This window comes from Narcine bancroftii, chromosome 1 (genome assembly GCF_036971445.1).
Source record: "Narcine bancroftii isolate sNarBan1 chromosome 1, sNarBan1.hap1, whole genome shotgun sequence".
Taxonomy (NCBI): domain Eukaryota; kingdom Metazoa; phylum Chordata; class Chondrichthyes; order Torpediniformes; family Narcinidae; genus Narcine; species Narcine bancroftii.
In genome coordinates this window covers 153,635,920-153,648,017 of record NC_091469.1, presented here as the reverse complement: position 1 = coordinate 153,648,017, position 12,098 = coordinate 153,635,920, and the positions used below count along the sequence as shown (strand labels likewise).

Below are 12,098 nucleotides of genomic sequence, written 5' to 3'. Positions count from 1 at the left end.
TCGGCCGCCCCAGCGCTGACAGCCCGCACCGGCCGCCTCAGTGCTGACAGCCCGCACCAGCCGCCCCAGCGCTGACAGCCCATGTTGGCTGCCCCTGCCCTGACGTCCCGCACTGGGGGGCAGGGGCAGCGGGGAGGGAGGTTGTCAGGCACTCACCAACTGATTGTCATCCCCTTGGCAGCCGCTTTCAGGCAACTGCATTCAGGTGCCGGGGGGAACCTCAGTGTTCCGGCAATTATTCCTCCCGGAGGAGGGTTATAAAGTTCGCCTCGCATCACCTCCTGCGCTTTCAAGTGGCCTCCCGTCAGCCGCATATGGGCATAATATGCGGCTTTACATTGGGGGGGGGGGCAGGGGGATTTTAGCCACTTGAAAGTGCCTATGCATGCAAAACCACATGATCTTACTGCAGGGCTCCAGACCCAGTCTCTGGAAGATCTTATCATCCTCTGTTTCATTTGCACCTGCTTCTGAAGTTCCTTAGAAAAGCAATTCCAAAATAGTTTTTATTGTCTTTACAAAGGCACTCGGTGCCTCACTGTCTCATTTTCAGCAAAGCTCTTGGATTTTAAATGAGATGTGAAGTGTTATTGTATGTATGTTATTGTTATTGTATACTAAACCCCACCACAATTTATCTCTTTTAAAAAACATTTATATATAATATAAAATTTAATATAAGTCATCACTCACCTGATCATTGTGGGAAATGTCAATATGACAAGTTACCAGGGGAGACCGGGGAACAACACACTCGACCACTGCTTCACCACTATGAAGAATACGACCACACTTTGGCAAGTCTGATCACCCATCTGTGCTTCTACTCTCGATGTACAAACAGAGACTGAGGACCACAGCACCAGTGGTGAAGACAGTGAAGGTGTGATCGAGGGAGGCGGAAGAGCATCCACAGGACTGCTTTGAATTGGTGGACTGGAACATATTCAAGAACTCATCCATAGACTTGAATGAATATACAACAGGTGTCACCAACTTCAAGACCTGCATGGATGAGTGAGTGCCCATGTGCAAATACTGAGTGTTCACCAACCAGAAGCCCTGGATAAATCAGAGAATTCACAATCTGCTGAGGGCGAGAACAAGGGCATTTAAGGCTGGGGATCAGGATCTTTAAGAAGTCCAGGTTCAACCTGTGGAAGGCCATCTCTGAAGCAAAGTGGAAATTCCAGAGGAAGCTAGAGACAGATACATGCCAGCTATGGCAGGGAATGCAGGCCATTACAACCTATAAAGTGAGGGTGAACATTATAGATGGCCGTGATGCTTCACTACCTGATGAGCTGAACACCTTCTATGCCCACTTTGAGAAGATGAACCAAACAGTGCCTACTAGAATCCATGAAAAGGCTGAGGATCCTGTGATATCTTTCTCTGAGGGCGATATCAAAACATCATTCAAGAGGGTGAACCCTCACAAGGTATCAGGACCTGACGGTGTACCTGGCAGGGTACAGAAAATTTGAGCCAACTAAATAGCCAAAATGTTCATGGACATTTTCAACCTCTCATTGTGGGAGCCAGAGGTTCCCACCTGCTTCAAAAGGGCATCAATCATCCTGGTACCCAAGAAGAGCAGTGTTAGTTGCCTCAATGACTACTGGCCAATAGCACTAACTTCTACTGTGATGAAATGCTTTGAGAGTCTGGTCATGGCCAGAATTAACATGTTCCTAAGCAAAGATCTGGACCCACTGCAACTGACCTATTGTCACAATCGCTCCACAGCCGATGCAATATGGCTGGCTCTCCAATCAGCTCTGGATCACCTCGAAAACAGCAATTCATACATACGGCTGCTCTTCGTCGACTACAACTCGGCCTTTAATACCATTATTCCCTCAGAGCTGGTTAAGAAACTACAAACTCTAGGCCTCTGCACCCACCTCTGCAACTGGATCCTTGACTTTCTCATCGAAAGACCACAGTCAGCACAAATTGGAAACAACATCTCCTCCTCACTGATTATCAATATAGGCGCACCCCAAGGAGGCGTGCTTAACCCACTGCTCTACTTATTATACAGCCATGATTCTTTGGCCAGACACAATTCCAATGACACCACAATTGTCGGCAGAATCACGAACGGCAATGAGGAAGTGTACAGGAGGGAAATAGATCAGTTCATTGAATGGAGTAATGACAACAACATTGCGCTCAACGTCACCAAAACCAAAGAGATGATTGTGGACTTTAGGAGGAAGTCAGGGTAACCCGACCTAGTCCTCATCGAGGGCTCAGTAGTGGAGAAGGTCAAGAACTTCAAATTCTTGAGTAATAACATCTCCGAGGATCTGTCCTGGAGCCTCCACATTGATGCAATCACAAAAAAGGCTCGCCAGTGGCTATACTTTGTGAGGTGCCTGAGGAAATTTGGTATGTCACCGAAGACTCTTGTAAACTTACAGATATTCCTTGGAGAGCAGTCAGGCTGGTTACATCTCTGTCTAATATGGAGGTGCCAACTCTCAGGACAAGAATAAACTCCAGAGGGTTGTTAACTCGGCCTGCAACATCACGGGCACCAGACTTCACCCCATCAAGGACATCTACATGAGGTGGTGTCTTAAAAAAGCAGCCTCTATCCTCAAAGACCCCCATCACCCAGACCATGCCCTCTGCACTCTACTACCATCGGGAAAAAGGTACAGGAGCCTAAAGATGAGCACTCAGCAGTACAAGGACGGCTTCTTCCCCTCCGCCATCAGATTCCTGAATGGTCAATGAACCAAAGGCTCTGTCTTACTTTTTGTGCCCTATTATTTTTATTTTCTTATAATAATGTGTAAGGTGGTTATAATATGAATGTTTGCTGCAAACCCCGAATTTCATGACTTGTTCATGACAATAAATTGTGATTCTCATTCTCTGGTGGAAATTGGCTACTGCCATATCCACTTTACTGGGACTCTCAGAAAAGTACCTTATTTGTTTTAGAGCGAACTGTGGTGCCCTGAGAACATGAAAGGCTTTACCAAAATGCTTGTGCAATACACAAAGGTGCTGGAGAAACTCAGCAGGTCACACAGCAATGTGTGGGAAGCGATTTGGGCAAGAGCCCTTAATGAATATTGTACATTCACAGTGTCTGCAGACTTTCCTGTTTAACTCCTAACAGAATTTCCTCTCTTTATTTAAATTTATTGCTCTAAAATTCACTGTTGAGTCAATAACAAGAGAAATAATAATCTTCAAATGTTTGTTCTCAAAATCTCATGCTGTGTTGTTGCTTTGTTCTTAAACTTAAGAAAGGAGACTGAAGCAATGCAGGTCCTTTCACTGCTTTGAAAACAACTCAATGTCCTTCTGTAAGGACCTGATATGGAACATAATGACTATCTTGATTCAGCACCCCATATGTTCTAAACTAAACAAAGCATGTTAGCAGAATCAGATACTCTAACAGATGCTTTTTAGTCCTATCTCCCAGAGCCAACTGAATGTACTATACAAGTTCTTATCTTCATCTTCTTTGGGAACTTGAATTTCCACGTTACCCACATTAAGGACTTGGTGCATCACTTCAAATTGTAATGGAGGTGTTCAAAATCATGAGTGATTCAACAATAAACAAGGAGATAACTGATTCCCAAGGTCGCACTTAAAGCAAATGGTGAAAGGGTCAGAGGAGTCATGAATTAATAGGATAGTGAAAGCTGATTCATTGATGCCTTTCCAACATGAATTAGTTCGATACTTGATGGCCAAAAATTTATGAGGCTTTGGGGAGAAAAAAACACGAGAAACTGTGATAAATTGGAAAGATCTACCCAGGAATCAATGTACATTTTGAAACAAAAGGCTTGGATTATTAATTGATCAGAGTTTGTTAGGAAGACTGTGCTATATAATCTCTCATCTACTGTTGCCTGGGATTCAAATGATTATTTGTTCAAGCTGCACTCTAAAATTTGAGTGTGCCATGTGTTACCTAATAAGAGGCTATTTCTGTTGTTTTAGCTAGTGTGTCCTTTGGATGAAACTGCATTCCAGAGTGGGGATGCTCTTTAATGTCTTCAAAGACAACAAAAGGCTTGAATTGATATACCTGAGGAAACCCCCAAAAAAATTTCACAATAGATGAAACCCTTTTGTATTATAGTCATTTTTGTAACATTGAATTAAAAAGAATTCAATTTGGTCACAGCAAATTCCCACAAACAGCAATGAGTTCATGACATGGTCTGTTTTTATTGATTGGCCAATGGATAAGTGAAAGAGTCTCTTCAACTAGTGCCGTAAACTTTTAAATTGAGGACCTCAGGTAAGTATGTCATCGTGTTGAATGTCACAGGCATGACTGAAAGGCAAGTTAATTTGGCAATCTTTAAATCTTGAAGCATGTAAACCAATGTGATAGTACAGATTCTATCACCAATGTGTCTATGTACAGATGGTCATGTAGGATGACTGTGATTGGCTGAGAGTGTAGCCACACCTACTGGCAGGTCTTAAAGGATTGCTCCTAGCCAGGCCAGGTCATTCTGGACTGGTCGACCGACTTGTGATATGCTCCAGTCTTTTAGTTAATCAAAGCCTTGGTTTGGATCAACAAGTCTTTGGTTCTTTCGACGCGCATTACAATTTTATTAACTAAAAATAAATTTTGAAGGGATGGAGCGACAGACTACAGCAAAGTGGCCATTTTTAAGGCACTTCTGGCACCTGGCTTTTCTCGCCAGGTACAAAATACACTCCAGTCACTTAAAACCAACAGGTTGCATATGAAGTATTTTGAGTTTCTGAAAAGTATCACAAGATCATATCTCATTAAATTTTCTTCTGGCTTTGCATGTCATTTGACCCAGCTTTGATGTGCGGAATGAGTTCTCCTCTTCACATATATTTTCACCCCTTTCACCTAACAGGTGCTTTCGATTGAAGATGCCAAGTCACTCACAACTTTTGGCAGATATTGTACGTTTGCTGGACCAGTTTGATCCACAGAGAAACAGCCCTGATCACTTTGTAAGCGACGCAGCTAAAATCTATAAGGTGAGGGATATACTAACATTGAATGAATCACAATTAGGAATCCATGGGCAAAAAAAAAAACAAGTTCCAGTTCAAATCCAAGCTCCAGATGTTTTTAATTTGAAATAAAAAGAGAAACTGCCCAAATGCTCAGTGGGTCAGGCAGCATCAGTGGAAAGAGAAATTGAGTTAATATTGCAGATCGAAAAGCAGGGTCTGAAGAAGGGTCCCGGGTCTAACATGTAGGGATTTCTCTTTCCATAGATGCTGCCTGATTTGCTGAATTATTCCAGCAGTTTTTGTTTTAATTTCAGATTTTTATTTTGAGTAAAATAACAAATGAATGGTGGGAGTGTGGAATGGGCTGCCATCAGGTGTGGTGAATGCGGGTTCAATCTTAAATTTTAAGAATAGATTGGATAGATACATGAATGGGAGTGTTCTGGAGTGGGAGCAGGTCAGTGGGGCTAGCAGAATAGTGGCTGGCACTGACTAGAAGGGCCGAAAAGCCTGTTTTCTGTGCTATAGCGTTCTATGGTTTTAAACCATGTCAGAAAACTTCAAACATCTAATCAAGATATAGATGCTGTTTTACATTCTACCTGGATATTTCCAAAATTAAGAACTTTTTGGATAGAACTGGGTTTATTTTGAGAATGAGTCACAGAAGTCAAATTTCCACAGGATTCAAGAATTTTTCTACTTGGGAATATTGTTACGGAGTGCAGAGGACCCCAAAAACTAGCAGCAATAGATATGCACCACAACACAGGGTTACTTAAACACAAGTAGTTTTTAGTTATAATTGAACAAGAAAACAGAATTAGACTCTAACTTCTTACTTAACCTACCTAACCTACTTAATCCCCCCTCTAATACTAAGCGCAGGTGTGTGTAATGTGTATATAAGCTTAGAAAAGTTCTTTGGATCACAGTCCAATGTACTGTGCACAGAAGTTAGCATTAACAAAGTTCACTAGTCGTTTGGTGCTTAACAAACAAATGGTTACCACTCAGGAGGGTTCTTGCTGGTTTTCAGAGAGAGATTCCTCTTCCAGGACATCCGCAACGGATTCCTTCTCAATCGGTCTTGCTGACGAAACTTTCCCCCTTCCGGGTTCTCCAGATGATCCTCCTCCTTTCAGGTCACCTTTCAGACAACCAACCTTCTCCTTTGACCAGACAGTCTTCCAAAAGTTTGCCAGCTTTGTTCTTCTGGAACTGATTTCCATCTCCTCTCTTTCTGTTTCACATCCTCCCTCTCTGAGCGCAAAACTGTTCTCCTCTGCCGACAAAGATCACATGCTCTCCCAGGCGTGCTACTTTGTTGCATTTTTGCAAGCTAGCACTGTGCAAAAGTCCTGCAAAAATTCTGTGTTTTAAAATATTTGTGTGCAACCTGCTCTAACAATTCCTCCCAACCCACCTCTAAATACTCTGTCACAATATATTTGATAAAGAATTGGAATTAAAATTAAAAAAATATCAGAAAGAATGTATAAAGATTGCCGTAGCAGTGCTTAGCAGTTACATGGAAATCTGATGTTTATTTGGGGATTGATAGATAACATGCTGAAATACATAGTTGTATACCACTTGAAAAGATGACATATAATTTATGGAATAAATTTGAAAATTTTCAAAAGATTTGGGAACCATATCTTCAAATTGCAGGAATTAGGTTGTAATCACCCAACATAGGTCTTCCAACTCCTTAAAATCGATATGCTTTGCAAATAGTTTTATTAATCTTTATTTTTGTTCAATGATGTCCAGATGTTTTCCTTTTCTCCTTTCTTTGGGGCTGAATTCTATAGGGAGGGAGGGGAGGGGAGGGGGGTTTAAATCACTAAGTATTAATTATTAGTATTTTGAACAACACAATTATGTATAATTTTAATGCATATGTGAAAATTTAAAATTTTCAAAAAAAAGAAAACTTCAAACATCCAACAATATTTTTGACCTCTTTCATTCAACTCTGGATTAAATACCAGCATCCGTTTGTCCGGATGAAGGCAAAATAATACAAAAGAAATGAACAAAAGGGAAATTGCTGGGCTGTAGCAGCCAATGGCACGCACCTTGGATTGACACAGGAAATGGTCATCGAACGCGGCGACTGGGAAAACATCGTGTGGGATGAAACGCTCTTTTCCATAGGCCACCAATCACCACCGGTGGATCACAACAGGCCCAATCAGGGCCCAGGCATCCGAGTAAACCAATCGGCAGCCAGCCTACTCAAGCCATGCCCCAGCGGTGACATAGCCAAGCTGACTATAAAAGGCAGAACTGCCACTGAATAAACTCAGAGTTGGATACACTCTACTGGTCCGTGTGCCTTTCTTCTCCTGCGGATTTGAACTATTGCCTTAGGGCTGTAACCAAGAGCTATAACCTCGCTGTAGTTGTAGTGACCTCGCTACAGGGCCTACATTATTCCATGATTCGAGTTCAGCTGAAAAAGTCTGTTAGCTAAAGAAAATGCCAGTATTGATTAACAACAAATTGAAGAGAATAAGACCATAAGACATAGGAACAGAAATAGGCTCTTCAGCCCATCAAGTCTGCCCCACACCCTGTGGCACAGATTTACCACCCTCTAGCAACTAGCTGAAGAAATTCCTCCACATCTCTGTTCTAAGCAGATGCCTTTCAATCCTGAAGTTGTGACCTCTTGTCCTACTCTCCCACCATGGGAAACAACCTTTCTACATCTATGTTTCAATGAGATCCCTCTGTTGCACCGCTAAAGGCAGAACTGCTAAAATAAACGGTGTCCACACCAAACAAGGAAACCAGTAACTGCTGTTTATTCAAACCACACGCTTTCCTTTTTCAGGGAGGTGACAGGCTCACGGGACTGATGTCATAAGGTTGCTGTGAGGCCTGGCCATTCCCCTAGCAAGGAGTTCCTGCAGCCTGGAACTTCTGCGAGATGGGGGGAAAACCCCTGTGCCCTGCCACGTTGGCTGTTCGCTACGGTGATTTGGCCTGTTGTGTGGGGGGTTGACCCGGCCAGCTACACCATCCTCTCCAGAATCGCAGTCTCTTTGGGTGAGGTTTGGGAGATTGTCTTTGGACAGGCGCCCCTGGTGGCCTAGTGTAGGGGCAGGGAAAGGCTCTGAACAGTCGAAGTGGGCTTTCTTGAGGCGGTCAACTGTAAACATGTTATGCCTGCCTCCAATGTCCAGAGTATATACAACCCCCACCCTTCTCAGTACCTTGAAAGACCCTGCAGGGGGTGGGTACCTGGATTGCCCTGTCTTACAAAGAAAAAGTCCACGGCTTTGAGTTGTTGTGAGACATGGCTGGTTGGCGTCCCATGGGTGGTGATAGGATGTGGACGTGGGTAGGTGGTGTGGTTCCTCAGCCGCTGTAGGACATCCAGGGCACTTGGTGGTGGTTCCGTGGAGCCAAAATGGATGTCGCCTAGGATGGAGAGTGGTGTGCCATAGATCATTTCCGCTGATGAGGTGGGGAGGCCTTCTTTAGGTGCTGTGGAGATGCCCACCAGGGCCCATGGGAGTTTATATATCCAGTTGGGGCCCATACAGCCGTGATTTGAGGGCTGCTTTTAGATGGCGGTGAAAGCACTCTACAAGCCCATTGGATTGGGGGTGGTAGGCGGTTGTGTGGTGCAGCTGCAGAATTTGGCCATGGTTGCTCAGAGGGAAGAGGTGAACTGGACTCCCCAGTCCGAAGTTATGTGGGAACGGACTCCAAAACGGACAACCCACTGTGAGGTAAAGGCTCTCGCACAGGTCTCCATGTCGCAGGCTGGCGTGGGCACTGACTCTGGCCAGCTTGTAAAGCGGTTGACCACGGTGAAAAGGTACCTCATTCCCTGGCTGATGGGAAGGGGCCCTACAATGTCCATGTGCACCTGGTCGAACCTGTTCACTACGGATGGGAAATGTTACACTGGGCCTTTAGTGTGCCGATGGACTTTGGCTCACTGGCATTGTACACAGGTTTTTCCCCAAAGTGAAACTTCGCACCGAAGCCCATGCCATACGAACCTGTCCGAAATGAGACAAATTGTTGTCCAAATGGAAGCATGAGAGAATCCATGCATTTGATTGAACACCTGCTGCCTCCAGATCACGGGCAGGATTGGCCTGGACTGGCCTGTAGACATATTGGGCCTCCTGGGTCTGGCATGAACTCCTCAATTTGTAGGCTGGTGATGGTGGTGTGGTATGTCTGTGTATTGGCATCATCAACCTGGTCCCTGGTGAGCTGAGCTGTGTCAGTGCCACCTGTCACCTCAGAGATTGTTGGCTTGGACAGTGCGTCACCCACCATGTTGTACTTCCCGGCTACATGGCAGAGTCCATTGTATATTTGGAGATGTAAGAAAGGTGCCGTTGTTGCCTTGCCGACAGGGATCTGAGATTTTGCCCAGCTCCTGCACCAGAGGCTTGTGGTGCATTGGCTTTGGAAAGTGCTGTTTTGGTCTCCTCAAATGCCTGGAGTTCGTCCACAGACGAGGGTATTGTTCTTCATTGTTACCTGTCTTAACGAGGTTGAAGAGAGGCCGCATGGTGGCTGCTGCTCCTGGGAGGAAGTGATGATAGAAATTCACCATCCCAAGGAATTCCTGCAGGCTTTTGAGGGTTTTGGGCCTGGGAAAGTTCTGAATGGCCTCGACCTTGTCAGGCAAAGGTGTTGCTCCTTCGCTGGAGATGCGATGCCCAAGAAAGTCGATGGTGGACAAACCGAACTGGCAATTGGACGGGTTGATGCCCAAAAGTCTGCAGCCAGGCAAACAGGCTTTTTAAATATTCTTTGGGTGTCCTGGTGTCTGGACTGGCAATGAGGATATCGTCCAGGTACATGAAAATCCCCTCCAGCTCTCTTGTCACTATCTCCATGAGGCGCTGGAATGTTTGAGCCACGTTTTTCATCCTGAATGGCATTTTCAGGAACTCAAAGAGACCAAACGGGGTGATTAGGGCTGTCTTCTGGATGTCGTCCTTGTGCACTAGGATCTGGTGTTAGCCCTTCGCCAGATTGACTTTGGAAAAAATCTGGGCACCTTGGAGTAATGTGGCAAAGTCCTGTATGTGTGGGATGGGGTATCTGTCCAGTACTGTTGCATCATTCATCCTGCAGTAGTCTCCGGAGGGGGTGCCAGCTGGCAGAGTTCTTTGCAATCCTCTGTAATGGCGAAGCCCATGGGCTGTTGAAATGGCGGGTGATCCCAATTCCTCCATTGTGGCAAACTTCGCCTTGGTTTAGAGGAGCTTATCTTGGGGTAGTTACTGCACCTGTGCGTACACGGGTGGTCTGGTGGTCTCAATGTGGTGTTGCAAGCCATGTGCTTGTTCCACATTGTGGAAGTTGGGGGCCAGTAGAGCGGTGAAGTTGGTGAGCAGTGGGGTGTACTCGCTTTGTTGGAGAGTGAAAACTCCCAAAGTCCGAAAAGTGCATTGGCGCAGTGTGAGAGGGAAAACCTGAAAACAGCATTCCCTGTGTGAATGGTCATGCAACATGTCCCATAGGTGGGGATGGTTGAACCATTGGCAGCCTATATGGGTATTGTTCTTCCGCTCAAAGAACATGGGTGGAATTAGGCTGATTTCTGCACCAGTGTCTATCAGGAATTCCTGCTCGACCTTCTGGCCTTTTCTGGTGCCAACCACTGAGGCCACTAATGGTGGCCAGCTTGCTCATTTCCCTGCATTGGACTGGGTTTGCTGCCTGAAAAGGTGCAGGGCGGTACGCATCATCAAGCATTGCGGCCCCACTGATGGTGGTAGTAGCAATACCCTGCTGTTTTGTTGCTGCGATCGCTACATTGTGGCTGGATTGCTGCGATGGCCGCCATGGGGGCAAACGAGGTGGTCGAGGTTTGTGCTGTTGCTCCCGCTGCGCAAACGGGCTGCGCATGGATGGAGTTGGGTTGTGGAGTGCAGAAGAGCTGGTCTGCTTCTCTCACCATGAGGTGCGGTTTGACAAAGTCCATGTTGGAGAAGATGGCAGCAGCAATGTGGATCAACAACTTGGAAAGGAACTGGGCCTCAAACAGGAAGCACTTTGTGTGTCCGTCTGTAAGGGCCATGAGCTCCTCCATCAGTTCTGAGGGGTTGCCATCACCTAGGCCCTGCGTGTTAAGCACACGAATGGCTCATTTGTGCCGGCTAATTTCAAATGACTTGAGCAAAAACCATTTAACGTCATGTATTTGCTGTCCACGGGTGAGTTGTTGACAAGCATGGCAACTTTCACTGCTGTGGAGGGGTCCGTGGTGCTGACCACGTGGCAGAACTTCCTGTTCTCAGCTGTTATTCCTCGCAGGGCGAACTGTGATTCAGCAAGTTGCAGCCAGCTGCATGGCTGGTTTGCCCAGAATGGCAGCAAATGGACGTTTACGGCATAAACTGCCGCGGGAGATCCATTGATGGCAGCTGCTTGGGCTGTAGATGAGTTGGCCGCATTCATCTTGCTGCATGTTGTAGATTCTAAAATGTTAGAACCTGTTCGGGGTCACCACTGTAGCATTGCTAAAGGCAGAACTGCTAAAATAAATGCTGTACGCACCAAGCAAGTAAACCAGTAACTGCCGTTTATTCAAACCACGCGCGTTCCTTTTTAGGGGAGGCGACAGGCTCAAGAGAGTGATGTCATAATGTTGCTATGAGGTCTGGCCGTTCCCCTGGCAATGCGCTCCTGCACCCTGGAACTTCTGCGAGGTGGTGGGAAAACCCATGTGCCCTGCTGCGCTGGCTGTTTGCTACAGCGATTCGGCCTGTCGTGTGCGGGGTTGACCCGGCCCGCTACACCTTGTTTTCCTAAATTCCAGTGAGTACAGGCCAACAGTTGTCAAATGCTCCTTTTTGATAATCCTTTCATTCCCAGAATCATCCTAATGAATGTCCTTTGAACCCTCTCCAACATCAGGACATTTTAAATGAGGAGCCCAAAACTGCTCACAATATTCTGTTCGGTCTCACCAGTGCCCTATCTCTTTGGCTTGGCTTCGCGGACGAAAATTTATGGAGGGGGTAAAAAGTCCACGTCAGCTGCAGGCTCGTTTGTGGCTGACAAGTCCGATGCGGGACAGGCAGACACGATTGCAGCGGTTGCAGGGGAAA

General features: G+C 45.8%; 1 protein-coding gene across 2 annotated transcripts in view; it reads left to right on the top strand.

Moving 5' to 3' along the window:
* Positions 1 to 12,098, top strand: part of cfap99 (cilia and flagella associated protein 99) — a 264,896-nt gene that overhangs the window by 14,816 nt on the left and 237,982 nt on the right. For both annotated transcript variants that reach the window (XM_069942179.1, XM_069942185.1), the window contains exon 2: positions 4,890 to 5,016. In XM_069942179.1, the coding sequence (XP_069798280.1) occupies positions 4,890 to 5,016 (127 nt within the window). The remainder of the gene's footprint in view (positions 1 to 4,889; positions 5,017 to 12,098) is intronic.